The sequence below is a fragment of the Pleurodeles waltl genome, chromosome 1_1 (genome assembly GCF_031143425.1).
Source record: "Pleurodeles waltl isolate 20211129_DDA chromosome 1_1, aPleWal1.hap1.20221129, whole genome shotgun sequence".
Taxonomy (NCBI): domain Eukaryota; kingdom Metazoa; phylum Chordata; class Amphibia; order Caudata; family Salamandridae; genus Pleurodeles; species Pleurodeles waltl.
The window spans coordinates 110693170-110708966 of record NC_090436.1 but is presented as its reverse complement, the minus strand read 5'-3'; the positions used below and the strand labels follow the sequence as shown (position 1 = coordinate 110708966).

Here is a 15797-nt window from a genome sequence, read left to right as displayed (position 1 = left end):
AGACGGGGCAGGTGATGGCGAATCCTGCAGTCGATTGGTTGCTGGTGGGGAACCGCCAGACTAGGAAGGTTTGGAGGCCGCGGCAGAGGGAGGGACAGTGGACTGGCCAGACCACTGGCTCCCTGATCCACACTGACGCGGGATCCCAGGTCCCCTACCTCGCAGAGGCTGGGCAGCAAGAACGGCGGCTGGCGGGGAACAGAAGTGGCTGTGCTCCCCTTCTAGAGCCACGAAAGGGGCAAAAAACAGACTGAGGGGGGGAGGGGTGGCAGATATGAGGACAAGGGACCGGGCCGTAACCTAGAACTCACTCGAGCGCCAAGGCTGCTTTGTCTTCAAAGAGATGGGTGCCATCAAAGGGCATGTCCATAAATGTGGATTGGACATCCTCTGAATATCCAGATGTCCATAAGCAGGCATGGCACTTCAAAGTCCACCACTGAAGCAACCGATCTGCCTAGAATGTTTGTCGTATCTAGCCCATATCGTGAACTTAGCTGCATCCCTCCCATCAGCAACAGCTTGGTAGAGAATGGCCCGGGCTTCCTCTGAGAACTGTGGCAGCACTTTGACGACTGTGTCCCATAAAGTAAGGGTGTAGCGACCCAAAAGGCATGCAGTGTTCACTGACCGCAATGCCAGGCTGGAGAAAGAAAACAGTTTTATCCCAAGGTGAACCAGCCTCTTGGATTCCCTATCCGGGGGAGCGGAAGGAAACAGGCCATGTGATATTGAGGCTTGGATGGCCAAGCCCTCGGGGTATGGAGTTGGGTCAGGAATGCCAGTTCGTTAGGCACAGTCATATGGTGGCGGGCTATTGTCCTCTTCACAGGATCTCATGTGCTGGGTTTGGACCAGGTTCCCAGCACAACATCAGTGAGGACTTCATTAAAGGGCAAAAGGTGTTCTGACGTTCCTACACAGAGACACCATCAAAGTCACCACCAGCTCCCAAGACACTATCAGCAACACTGAACACTTGCACTTCCTCATCCACATCAACAACAACTCCACCCTCAGAGGTACACTAATCTACAGACCACCCGGACCACGCCCGCCTTCTGCGACACCATCGCCGACAGCATCAGCCCGTACGCCTTCACCTCCACAGACTACATAACCCTCGGTGATTTCAACCTCGGACTAAAACAACTGGTCACCGCACCCACCCACTCAGCAGGACACACGTTGGACGCAATCTTCACCTCAAGCCGACACACAGCCTACACCCACACCACCGAACTCATCTGGACTGACCACCGCTGCATCCACTTCTCCTTCACCAAACCCCCCACACACTACCTTCAACACACCACACCCTACTGCATGTGGGACAAGATCCCCACAGAACGATTAAACTCCCAACTGGCCCACAACCCCCCTCCCCACACCAACGACCCCAACGCAGGAGCACACAACCTCTCCAAATGGATCACTACCTGCGCAGACACACTAGCACCCCTCAGAAAACACATCACCACCGCAACATCAAGAACGCCCCATGGTCCACCCCGGAACTCCAAGACTACAAGCGCAAATGCCACCAAGCTGAGAAAATATGGAGACTAGAACCCTCCTCAACCAACTTCTCCACCTTCAAAACCACCATTCGCACCCATCACCAAATCATACGCACCGCCAAAAGAGATCACTACAAGACATGCCTTGACAACAACTCCCAAAACAGCAAAGAACTCTTCACCATCATCAATGAACTTGCCAAACCCAAAGCCAACAGCAGCTTCACATCACACACACCCACCACACATACCCCTCACTCACCCAACTCAACCCCCACCACACTATCCACATGGACCCCTACCACACACGAAGAAACCGAAAAAAACATGAACTCCATCCACTCCGGTTCCCCCTCCCACCTCTGTCCACACCGCATCTACAACAAAGCTAGCCCTACCATCGCCCCCATACTCTACAACATAATCAACTCCTCTTTCGACTCCGCCACCTACCCAGACCCCTGGAAGCAAGCGGAAATCACTGCTCTCCTAAAAAAAAAACAAGCCAACCCGGAGATCCTCTCCAACTACCGCCCCTTCTCCCTCCTCCCTTTCCCGCCAAGGTTGCAGAGAAATCAGTCAACACCGCCTATCCCACTTCCTCGAAGCAACCAACACCCTTGACCCCTCACAATCTGGGTTCCGCAAGAACCACAGCACAGAAACCGCCCTCATCGCATGCACTGACTACATCAGGACCAAAGTCGACAAAGGAGAGACCGTCGCACTCATCCTCCTAGACCTCTCCGCAGCTTTTGACACCGTCTGCCACCGCACACTGCGCACATGCCTCCACAACATAGGAATCCGCCACAAAGCCTTAGACTGGCTCACCTCATTCCTCACCCACCAAACCCAGAGAGTCCGCCTTCCACCCTTCCACTCCACCACTACCAAGATCACCTACGGAGTCCCCCAAGGGTCCTCCCTCAGCCCCACACTCTTCAACATCTACATGATCCCCCTAGCCAACATTCTCCGAGCACACGGAATCACTATCCTCTCCTATGCATATGACACCAAACTCATCCTCTCCCTCACCCGCAACCCCACCAATGCCAAAACCAGCCTAAACACCGCTCTCCTAGACACCGCCAACTGGATGACCACTAACCACCTCAAGCTCAACTCAAACAAAACCGAAATCATCATCTTTGGCCCCAACAAAACCACATGGGACGACTCCTGGTGGCCCACCACCCTAGGTCCCGCACCCACCCCTGCAACCCACGCACGCAACCTCAGCATCATCCTCGACCTCTCCATGACACAGCAAATGAATGCTCTAACCTCCTCCTGCTTCCACACACTCCGCACTCTAAACAAATCCTTCAAATGGATCCCCCCAGAAACCAGAAAGACAGTCACCCACGCACTCATCAGCAGCAGACTGGACTACGTCAACGCCCTCTACGCCGGCACCACACTCAAACTCAAACGCAAACTCCAAAGAATCCAGAACACAGCCGCGCGCCTCGTCCTTGGCCTCCCCCGCCACAAACTAATCTCACCACACCTCAAATCCCTTCACTGGCTCCCCATAGACAAGAGAATCACATTCAAGATCCTCATCCACGCACACAAATCTCTCCACAACACCGGCCCAACCTACCTCAATGAAAAGGTAAACTTCCACAGTCTCCCGCATCCAGCACACCACCACAGGAGGCAGGTCCTTCTCCTACCTCGCCCCCAGAACCTGGAAATCCCTCCCAACCGACCTTCACAAAACCAAAGACCTACTGGTCTTCAGAAAGAACCTCAAGACTTGGCTGTTCGACCACTGACCCTCCCTGCCCCCCCCCCCCTCCCAGTTCCTCTCCCCCAGCACCTTGAGACCCTCACGGGTGAGTAGCGTGCTCTACAAATTTCTTTGATTGATTGATTGATGTGGATGCCCCAGGCTAAAACACCTCAGTCAGGAGGTTAGTCCTGACAGCCACCGAAGGCAGATTGAGGCCCAAGACCTCAGAAGCTTTCCACACCACCATGGAATAAGATGCCCCCTTTCTTCATAGCCACGGTATGGGGAGAAAGCATATAAGTGTCAAGAGAGGTGTCCAGACCGCTGGCTTCACCCAGTTCCTGAGCCCAGTCCATAGGGTCTTCAAACTGGTATTCTAGAGGGTCCAGCAACCCCTCCATACTTTCACTCAACTCATACCCATAAGAATAAGGGTCAAGATCCGAACTAAGGAGCAAGGTCTCTGCCGAAGTCAGAATCAGTATCGAGCGACACCGGTCCGGCTTTGTGTCAGAGTCGGCAATGAGTACGGGTTTGACACCACCCATGCGCCCGGCGGCGTCAGAAGCATCAACAATGGAACCGTTGTCAGGGAAGCTCTCAATGGTACGATCGATGCTGGTTCGGATACAGAAGTGGATCCCTGGGTGCCCCCTCCCCCGAGGCTGAAGTTGTCAGCGCGGAACCCGAAGAGGCCCCAGCCGACCCTCAGACAGGGGCGCACTGCCCAAAGATAAGGCTCTTGTCTTTGTAAAATTACTTCAATTGGGCAGGGGTGGCTCCCACTCTCAGAAACCCAGGGAGATGTGGAGCCGACCCAGAAGCAGGCTCCGAGGTTTGAGGCCTAGAGTGAAGATGCTCCTTCTCCCCTGTTGCGTAGTCCGACCGACGGGGTAAAGTCAAAGACCGTTTGTGCCTCTTCAACTTCTTCTTGTGCTTACCCGAAAGTCCCAATGATTTTGAATGAGATGACAATGAGAGGTGAGGGCTCCGTGAGTGGTCTCGGGCCCTTTCTCTCGACTGAAACTCAGAGTGATGCAGAGCCTGGTGCTGGGCCATGGGCAGCTTTAGGGACCACTCCCTCAAAGCTTCTGGGTTCATGGCCTGACACTTGGAGTACAACTTCGGGTCACAGTCGTGCTTCAAGCACCACAGACACATGAGGTTCTGATCGGTCACAGACATTATCCAGTGACAGGAGTCACAGCGCTTGAAGCCGGTCTTCTGTGACAACATACTCGAAACACAAAGAAATAAAAAAAACTTTGTCAAAAGGTTGAAAGTTCCGGATCTGCACGTAGGCTGGCACAGAAAGAAAATAAATTACATCAGTGAGCCAGGGTGGCGCCTATATACGACCTGATATGTCATATCCGGCAATCGCGATGCCAACGACGGACATGGAGTCAACTGACCCCACATAACGGCAAGCAGGGATACTACTCAAAGAAAAATCTCCAGATCCAGACTGACGCCTGGGGGAAATTCTAAGGTAAGGAATCTGCAACTACCAGTCTCAATTGAATAAAGTATTTTATTCAAGAGTTAAATACCTCAGTGCTTAGGTTTTTCACTTTGGTGCCCCCAGCTGCAGCCTGGGTTGTAAACCTGACTGAGTACTGCTCGTTATCTGGCCTTGCTATCTGCAACCTCATGATAATAATGCACAATAAACACAGCTTTCCCGATCTTAAGAACAGAGCATACAAATGTGACCCTGTGCTTATTTAAAAATAAACTCAGGGCCACCAAGCTAGAAACACCAAGGTGTCTGGGTGCTATTGGTAACTCACGATCGACTGGCTGGCGACACCTCCCTTTGACAGACTTTAAACTGGCTATCTACTTATGGGACAACAAGATCAAAATCTTATTACGTCAACTGCAACTGATACTCTGACATCTTGAATGGATCTGTTCAGTCATTCCTCTGATTCAAGTTACATTTAATGTTACATTTCTGCTTCAAAATCTGTGCTAAACTTTAGTCCCCTAAGCAGACAAGCGAACTTTAAGGTTTGATGTATAAAAGAGGCTGGTCGCACTACAATTTTTGGATTGTTGTGTGTCCAGCCTTTCCCTTGGCAGTGAGAGGGTTCTACAAAGTTCCAGAACTGCAACGAAATAAGTAGCAAATGTTAGCCAACTTCCCACCTCATTAACATTAATTGGGCAGAAATCAGCTTGTGACGCCTTGTGGATGCAGGCCTTCGTCTCTGCTTTACATTATGTCTAATTGTATTATTTTCAACAGCAGTGCATACCCCATAAAAGGACAGGTGTTGCTATAAAAACTATAGAGTTTCTGTGACTGACCCTTGGGGTGGAGTATGCAGTGCCTCCCTGGACTGCAGTACACTCTACCCAATACGTCAGCCCACGTTCACAAAACTGTTACACTTCACAAATCCAATACCACCTCCTTGAGGAGGTGTTATGGCATCAATGGCTTGCAAATGTAATTGTAGTCACAAATCATTGATACACGTCATTGTATTACTTAAGGATAGGGAATGCCGCTTTCGCAGTCCACATAGGCGGAATTGTAATTCGTCACAAAGTGCACTCGGCGAGGTCGAAAGACATTTCCCATGTGCAATGCGCTTTTAGTTAATTGAGACTAACGGACTTCAGTCACAAAACATGAAGTTTGAAAACAGCTGATTTTTCAATCGCAAAACCTTTTAGTAGATCAGACCCTAATAGTTTAAAGTGGAAATGTTAGAGGAAGAAAACGAACTGAAGTATTTTTTTGAATCCTTCCTGTGGTCTACTAGTGGAATGTAAAATGAAGTAGTTTAAACCGTACGCCACCACTGAAGGTTAGAACAGGAAAACAGTTTATCTTGTACTCCGGACTGTGGATCCGTGTGCAAGCACCGTGAGATATGTGAGCTTGGTGATGTGTAGTTTTATGACTTTTGACAGTGCATGGGAATTTTACTAGCAAAGTATACGCAGGTGGACATTTTGTATCCTTTTGAAACTACAGTTTTTTTGTTTTTTTTATTTAATGTGTTTTTAGAACACACTCGTCTGTGCGACACGTGGCCAAAGTATGGTGAACACGCGTTTCGGTTGCTTCAGTGAGCACTGTGGTCCTACATTGTACTATATCTGCTTGTTATCATTTTTACTTCGATCAAATTAATTGTTGCTTGTTTGTTTTAGTTTTATTTACATCTATCTCATCTGTCGATTACCTGCACTTCCTACATATCTTGCATTCGGAATTCTGTTATTTTCGGTTTGTTGGAAGTGGGTTTGGTCCAGGAGTGTTTTAATGTGTGTTTTCTGTGTCATGCTCCATGAAGTCTTTGGGCGTTAGAGTGCACATGAATTATCTTGTTTATTTGTGGTCTTGTCTGTGTGCTTGGATTACAAATTCCTGTACTTAATAACGGTGTACGATGTTTGCTTATACCATATATTTCAATCTGTTTGTCTGCTTCTATTCGAGACGCCACAAAATATTTCACACAGATTATGCAAATATGAGCTTGGTCGTTAACGTTCACTTCACCCCTGGTTTTCTGCGTCCACCACGCTGGGCGTCGTTTGGAAACCTAGGTGAGACAAACATGACAGCAGTGGTGTCTCTCGAGATAAAACTAGTGGTGCCGCTAAAACATTTAAGGCAAATGCGGGCTCATGTATTGCCTCAAAATCTCTGCTTTGCAATGAAATGTAAGACCCAATATCGTCATCAATTATATAATCATGGCGAGGTGATTTGCACAAAAAAAAGTGTCTGTTCCCCTGTTTAAGCAATCACACCTTAGAAAATAGCACAACATTGTTAACTTGTATTCCAAATACAAAACCACGAAGGAGCACTGGCAAAGCAAATCAGTCTGGCCTTTCGCATAATTTAGGTAACTCACATCATTATTAAATGTCCCTCCCTCCCGAGTCAGGTTCAACTGCTTTAAATGTCCCTCATAAAGCTGAGAGATGTGGCGTCAACATCTATATTTGCCTACACACTTAAGGTCTTTTAATGAAATTTGCATTTTTCCATAAGTTACATAAATAATTTTGTTTATTTTAATTCAATATTTCTGATTTTAACACATTTCTTGATTTTGACTAAAATAAGTGATGGCACCTACTGTACGTAGGTACTAGCAGTCACTGGTAAATACTAGTGCCTTTAAATGTCTAACATTATTTGATGTATTTTTTTCGATGGGTATACATGTATCTATCCACCTAGAAAACATAAATCCCCTAAAGTTAGACATGTACTCAACGTGGCAGTATCCAACGACTGAAGTAGGCCTAGCCAGTGTCCAATATGGTGTTCTATGCTGTGGTGGGAAGGAGCACAATTTGAATGGCATATGAGCAGCCCAGTGGATTTTGAGGGTTGACTAAAAGACCCCTTTGTATGTATCTGTATAATGATTTGCTTGGAGAACATGAGGCTAGCAGCAGCTAAGGCAGTCTTTGGGCGAGACATACAAATAATGGATTGTTATGAAACAAGAAGAGTGAGCGTAGCGTAGCGAAAAGTCTTTAGGCGAGACATACAAATAATGGATTGTTACGAAACAAGAAGAGTGAGCGTAGCGTAGCGGGAAAAAAAAAAACGAGTAAAAAAACCCTCATCTGCAGAGAATTTTTATCAGATGGACAAAAAGGCATACTAGTCTTTTCAGTCAGGCCTGCATATCCTCAGGCTAAAGTTCTAATAACATATACACAATAGTTTATAGTGGACCTCCTGCTGCAGATTGCATCACAGTGGGCTCAGCTTGGGAGCCTCGGCACTTGTAAAAGTGATCTCCATTCTAACTCAATACCTGAGCACAACTAGGAGCACTCAACAAAAAAAACATTGTATTGAAAATGCAGGCTCTTTTATACACCAAGTGTAACAATACCCATCTAAGTATGATTTCAGGTAATGATCAGCTGTTTAACAATCTTGGTAAGCGCATCCTCAGGAAGGACAAGTGTTTACTTAGGCAGACTTTACTTAATTTATTCTATCTAATTATTTGATCACACTTTTAGAACTGTGATTTTACTGAGACATGTCAGGATATGGCAATTTGATGGAAATGCCATTACTTCTCATATAAGCATATGAAAGAAACATTCCTAAAGCACACCCGGCTTGGCCTGTGTATACTGGATGCATAAAGAGACAATTGGAAGAGTATGCAAAGTTAAGCAGAGATTCGCCAAGGTGGTGCAAAGAAAAAGGAGGGGTCCCAAAAAGAATTTGTGCACCAATGCATTTCCTATAAACTTTGCACTCCAGCAAAGCATAAAAAGGCTGGACAGACTGCAATGAAATTCGGCAGGATTACACATTAAGGTGCACAGATGATCGTTTTGAGTACTACAGGTAACTAGGGTAAGCATAGTAAGTATTGTTGAAGTGTAGGGTGTTCAGGACCCCGTTGGAAGACTTTACCCTATTATTGCAACAGAAGTCCTCCATTAGGGGCAGCTGGATCAGAGGACAAATGCTTATGGCCAAAAGTTCTGGGTACCACAATTTCCTCCCCAGGCTAGAGCTACTAGGATGACTTCGACCTGGTCTTTCTTGATCATTTTCAGCAAGCTGGGCAAGAGAGGTAAGGGGTGAATGAGCTGTACAAGAGCCCTGAGCCCGCTAGCTAGTTACAGAACAATAGAAAAGATGAGCAAATATGCACAGACATGATGACAATGAATGCCTTGAACGCTTCTAATCCATTCCATGAAATACACGTCTGTATGCCTTCCATTTTGAAAACCGAAAATGATGTGCACACTAGTGGCATGGACACAGCTCTTTTTGGTTTGCAGTACCAGGCACATCTTGGCTCACAGTGGCAATAATCTGTCACATGATGAAGTTGTGAAGTGCACAAGACACCTGTGCTCCTAACAAACTGTCTCGCACAATATGTTCACAGCATTTGTGACAGTTCCAACATTAGCTTATGGCCGAATCTAGGATGATTTGATAAGCCTGGTGTGGGAAAACTGGGCTGATTGCAGAAGTCCCCTAATATGTTGCCCCATTTATTCACTTATATTGGTGTTTTTCAGACTCTGAGGGTGTCCTGGGCATTGCCAATATTCATACAACAATGGGCCACCCTGTTTAAATCTAAACAATCATTAGATAAATAACATTTTATATTGAATTAGGTCAAATGTCTCTCAAGACTGTATGTATATCTTACAGTATTTTCTTTATTGAAATTCCCAAAAATATTGATTTATATATATATATATATGAAAAACATTGCTTCCTATACATTATAGCAGAATAATACTACATAAATAAAAAGAACAGCAGCAGCATCAGCTCCCCTCCACATAAACCAGTCTCAGGGCCCGTGCTATGATTAAAATGGATATGCAAATTAGGCTAATTAGCATTGGCTGTACCAAACTACCTATACGTCCCTAGTATATGGTAAGACATGTAGGTTTAGGGACCCCAACATAGGTAGTACATCCATAGGTGCACTGCTGTGGTAGCCAGTGTCATTCTAAAGGCAGAACTGCCTTTCTGCCTGCTTTTAAGTTAAACTTAACCCCAAATTCAAACTTTGGAATTAAAAGTACTTACAAAGTCCTTCGCTATCCAATTTTTACATATAAGTCACCCCTAAGGTGTGCCCTAAGTGTCCCAAGGGTTGAGTGCAGTGTAACGATAAGCAGGGACTTCATATAATATGTTTTATAAGCTCTGGCGAGGGAAAAAATAGCTAAACATGTTTTCCTCATTGTACTAAATGGGTTCCATAGGCTAACATGAAGAGACTTTATTTTAAACTAATACAATCTTATTTTCTATAGGAAGGAGCTAAATAACAAATGTTCAGTATCAAATTAAAAGTTATAATAAATTCAACAACTTGCCACTGTTTAATGTAATATAACTTGTACCTGGAAAAAGTTTTAGAACTCTTCCTAAAAGTTACTAACTTCAGCCTTGAGCGCCCTTCTCTGATTGGTCAGCCTCTGGCAGCCTGAGCCAGGCTGCCTTAATGAAATGTGAAGTGGCCTGGGCTGAAACAAAAGAAGCATCTGGTGGCAGGAGATATGCCTCAGCAGATGGTAGAATAGGATGGGGGGTCAGGGGGAGGGGGGGGGGGGGGGGGGAAGCAGCAAAACCGGTCTTCAGAGGGAAAGACATTTGAGGCAGCCACTATACCTCCCCCATTTCCTGCAAACCCAGACAGCCAGGAGCCCCCTAATTAGATTAGGGAAGGGGTGTGTTAAGGGAAACTTAGCCACACCAGTGAATGGGCTCAGCCAGATCTAAACTGTAAGACTGAATTTTTGCCATCTTGGATTTTGGATGAATGTTGCTCCCTGGGATTGATTTCTGCCACACTTCCCAGGAAGTGGCCATTCAAGAGGGTGGTGGCCTGCACGTGATTGGACAGACCCCCTCCACACGTTTTCCACACCAGAAGCAAGGATAAAATTGGCAGAGCTGCACAACTCCTCAGATCCCTACAGGGACAAGAGAAGAAGAAGAAGGACTGCCCTGCTGGACCCCTGGCCTGCCCCTGGACACTACACTCAGAACGACTGCACCAGCTGCACACTTGGGCTTCACCAAGAAAAGGACTTTGCCTGGCTTCTACTGCTTCAAGAATGGACTCCCTGTTTGCTACAGGTAGAAGATAGCTGACCAGAGTCCCCTGCATCAAGCCATGAAGAAACTGACCAGGTGACCAGTGGTCATTTCTGGATTTGAGCCACGTACATTCTGGGAGTTGGATTCCTAATCCTCAAGGAGCAACTCAGAGCTTCTGTAACCTTGGGGTGAGTTGTGGACTCCTAAAGAATCTTGGAGGAACTTCTGTAAGAAGATGCAGAAGTTTGGAGAAACTTTGGCAAAAAGCTCCATAGGTGGACCGACCTGACGTCATGAGTCAAGCCGGCTTACGTCGACCACGACCCGGCCTGATTTGCAGGTTTGTACCGCTGAAAAGCTCCAGACCCCCAGACTTCCAGGATTTCACTGGGGGCTCATGGAAAGGCAATCAGATTACGTTGACTCAAAATCGACACGTTGTGGAGGATCGTCCAATATCTGAGAGAAAAGGCTCCGAAGTCTGAATGTAAAATTTGACCGAGGCTTCCCATGCAGTGGATCCCAGTAGGGCTACAGGGAAGTAGGCTTCGATTTCAAGTTGGTCCGGGACGAAAAGTTCCATCACAAATAAATCGTCTAAGTCCGAATGAAGAATAGTTGACCGAGGTCTCCTGCGATGCATATACGAAGAGGGCTCCAGGGAGGTCAGATTCAACTTGTGACTTCGTCCCGGTCCAGAAAATCTTCAAGAAAAAGAATAAGTGCTTCATTATAAGTCTGTCGGTCTTCAGAACGCCAGATTCACAGTGGCAGTCCGACTGCCACATTATGACCGTGACGGAGCCGCCACTGTCTGACCGCTGACACTGCCAGGCTGCGAACCAGCCTGCAGCCTGGAGGTCCCGGCAGTTGTAATCCGCCAACCTGTCCATGGTGGGTTACACCGCCATGGAAAGGTGGGCGGAATGAAGGCTCCGGGGGCCCCTGCACTTGGCCAGGGCAGTGCAGGGGCCCTGTTGCACCTAATTCAGGCAGTGGAATGCGCGACGGGTGCTGCTGCACCCACCGCACCACCACATTGTAGCCGGCTCGATTACGAGCAGTGTTACGGGTCAGCGGGAAATTCAAACTAGGGCTTGCGTGGTTTAGCCCACAATGGCGGTGTAGTGGCGTTATGAGTTTGGCAGGCAGCCTCAGCCTCAATTTTTGACTTTGCCGCGTCGAATGCAGCCAGATTGGCACTTTTAGTTTATTTGCACTAAAAAACATTTAGGGCCTGATTACAACTTTGGTGGAGGGGGTTAATCCGTCCCAAATGTGATGGATATCCCACCCGCCATATTACGAGCCCATTATATCCTATGGAACTCGTAATACGGTGGGTGGGATATCCGTCACATTTGGGACGGATTAACCCCCTCCGCCAAAGTTGTAATCAGGCTCTTATTCTTGAAAAATCCATATCTCTGGTTTCCTTTATTGGAGTTTTGTCATTTTAGTGTCATTTTAAAGATAAAAATATAATCCATTTTATAAATTGGTGTTGGATTTTTATTGTGTTTTACTTATTTACTGTTTTGTGTTTTTTAAAAGCTTTCCACACCTGTCTCCTAAATTAACCCTAACTCTTCGTTGCTAAGCTACCAAGGGTTGAGCTGGGATTAATTTATTGAGACCCTGACTGGACCTAGTGGGGGTTTGTGGCCTATTGCTAAGTGGTGGTACTTACCTGCCTTTACCAATAATCCACTTTCCAACACATGCTTAGTAACTCAGACCCATTTTTGACAATACAAATTGTCATTCGTGCAAGCACTCAAATGCTGTATCTAATTGAACAGATCCACTTACACAGCTTTAGTTCATCATCCCTTACAACACCAGTACTACTCACTTGTAGAGTGCTGCATGTGCTCTGTTTTCCAGCCGCCCAACAGAGGAGAGGGCTGTCAAGCAATTCAATTCTGAGTTTCCTATCCACCAGGGGCCATATTACACATACAGCGCGCATTTTCCTTGTTTGTGCCGGGCACACCTTTAAAAAGGTGCGCCCTGAGCAAACAAAGGGAATGCCCTGTATTTGAATGTGTTGCTCCCAGAGCAACAGCAAACTCGGGCTGAAGTGGGGGCAGCGCATTCAAGTGAAATACGGAACGGTTTTGAAGCAGCTGCTCCGTGTCTCACTGTGCAGGCAGCAAGCCTCCTGCACTTTTAAGAGGGGTGGGAGAGCCCCTTGTAGGCAGGTGTAGTAAGTGACTGCATCTGCCTGCAAGGCGATGTCTGGGGTATCCACAGGACCCCTTTTATCCCCTCCAGAGGGCTGCCATCAGGGGGCGCATTGACAGTGCCCCTGAGAGTTTCTTTCCCTTTGTGCATGCGTCCATAATACGGCATAGGAGCAGAGGCAAACAGATTCCCTCATTTGCATGGGGCCAGACCCCCATGCAAATAAGGGAATGCCCTGCGATGATACCGCTGGCACAATGTGTGTTCCGGTTCTATATGTGCACCAGTGCTATCTGTATTACAGAAGGGGCCGCACAAGTGTCTGTGGCCTCTTCTGTAGCACCTTAATGCCTCAGGGTGCAAAGCGGGTGCTAATGCCTATCGCGCCCCCATGGCACTTTGTATAATATGGCCCCAGGTGACTTCAGTATAAACACTTGTCACATGGACATTGCACTGGCCACTGCACTTTTCTACAGTGTAGTAAAGAGGAAGCCGTCGGAAGGTATACCTTGGTTTATTTACATATAATACAGGTGTTTGCTGGGCCTTCTCCTGAGAGGACAGGCACCAACCTCCACTGAAAGAACTCATACCCTCCCCAGTGTTCTCTCAGACAAGGCATCACTAACATCACAAATGGCAAGTTTAAGTATTGAGAGCTTGTGATATAGACATTCAACTTTTTAAACTAAAATCGCATTGTGATGATAATTTGATTTACACACTACAATTTTACGAAAAAAGCCTCCACATAATTACCTTTTTTACAGTTTTATCTGGCTCCAGAGCAATGTCCGGGATATTGGCATCCACCATGAGGGAAAACAAATTCAATATTAGGTTGGAATACCTATAGGAAGAATAAAAAGTATGGTTGAACATGAAAGACGCCAGCATAAGGAAGGTTAGTATATAAATTACCATACGGCCAAACATAACATTAACAAACTGATGTCTGCTGCAGATTTTAAAGAAGAATATGATGGCACTTCCTGAGACCCTGAAATGTTTACTTTGTCGCCTGGTCAAGCACCTATATTATCTACTCCATAAAGCATGAATCATCAGCTTAATTAGTGCCATGTTTCTCTTGGCTCTATGATTCTTATTTGCAAATCCTCAGCAATGCTGATAAATTATTCACACTTCATCTGCACCAACAGCAAAGGGTTTACGGGCTGGGCTGGGACTTGACAACAACAACATGTGAACGGATTGTAATGCTTTTAACCCTTGAAGAGACCTTTACAAAGCGTTCCTCTCCCGGCCCCAGCATTCGCATTTACAACCAAGCACCATCACAGCTGATAGTGCTGCGGTTCTCCACATATCCGCTCACTGAGTATTTGGTCTGTGATGGGAAGTTGGCCTCGCTGACCCTGCGGATAGAGTGTGGGGTGACGTCAAGAAGAGGGCGGAGTGCTGATTCTGGGTACCGTACAGCACAGATATCACAGCTGTAACAAAGATATTAAAGTCCACCCAGGTTGTGAGAAACACAAAACACTTAGTGATATCTCGAAACATTTTTACAGAAGCAATGGTAACTAAATTGTAAAAACAATCAAAATACAATAGACAATACAAAACCACACATTATAAAGTACAATACTGTAATAAAATCAAGTCCATGCATATAAATAAATATAAATATTAAGTTCTACAATGATGGATACTGTAGCTCTTACTGATTTCTTAACTGAAACTCGTGTTAGGGACCACACTTGATATGGCCATTTTTGAAAAGAAGAAAAAATGACTTACCTTCAGGCAGGGATGTGTGGTGGCCCCCTTATTGTTTTTAATCTTTATTAATGATCTAGAGGTGTGTCTGAGTAAAGCGAGAAAAGATATGCCCATGGTGAAGTCCGCCGCCCTCCCTATTTTACTGTACGCTGATGATGCGGTTTTAATCTCCAGAACCGCAAATACGTTTTAAAGTTTTATGGGGGGTGGAGGGACTGATTGTAAAACCAATCTCAGCAAATCTTTTGCAATGTGCATCGGACCAAAAAACATTAAAACCGGAAAATGTTATTTGGAAGGTTTAGAAATTTGTAGGGTTTAAACTTTTAATTACTTAGGCATCCTCCTGGATCAAAATTTAAATTGGCATACCCTTTTTAAAAGCAGCGCAACCCAATACCAAAGAGTTGCAGAGTCTGTTTTTATTTTTTGCTCGCTGGCTAGGGTAAAAGCAGGTGCATGAAATTGTTAGTATTATAAAAGCACAAGAGTCTGGGGGTACATGGGTGCGGGTCCTCTGCAGAGGGTTGAGTATATATTTTCAGGTAGGCTTCTGGCAGTCCCCCAGTCCACTTCAACTTTTATGTGCCACTGCGAGGTGGGTCTGCCCCCCATCGAGGACAAAATTAAGTTGGACCCTGTAGGAAACTGGCACTTGTTGCTGTAACCCCCCTCCCAATTCCCACCCGTTGTGCCTGATATTGACGCTGACTTGACTTAGAGTGTGCTGGGATCCTGCTAACCAGGCCCCAGCACCAGTGTTCTTTCCCTAAAAATGTACCACTGTTTCCACAATTGGCACACCTCTGGCACACAGATAAATCCCTTGAAAAGGGTACCAGTGGTACCAAGGGCCCTGTGACTAGAGAGGGTCCCTAAGGGATGCAGCATGTGTGTGCCACCCTAAGTGACCCCTCACCTAACACATGCACACTGCCCTTGCAGATTGTGTGTGTTGGTGGGGAGAAAAAGGCAAAGTCAACATGGCATCCCCTTCGGG

At 46.4% G+C, this 15797-nt stretch overlaps 1 protein-coding gene across 1 annotated transcript in view; it reads right to left on the bottom strand.

Moving 5' to 3' along the window:
• The window catches only part of PIK3C3 (phosphatidylinositol 3-kinase catalytic subunit type 3), a 699052-nt gene that overhangs the window by 75777 nt on the left and 607478 nt on the right, over nucleotides 1-15797 (bottom strand). Inside the window, exon 23 of the mRNA XM_069218786.1 lies at nucleotides 13811-13901. Coding sequence (XP_069074887.1) covers nucleotides 13811-13901 — 91 coding nt within the window. The remainder of the gene's footprint in view (nucleotides 1-13810; nucleotides 13902-15797) is intronic.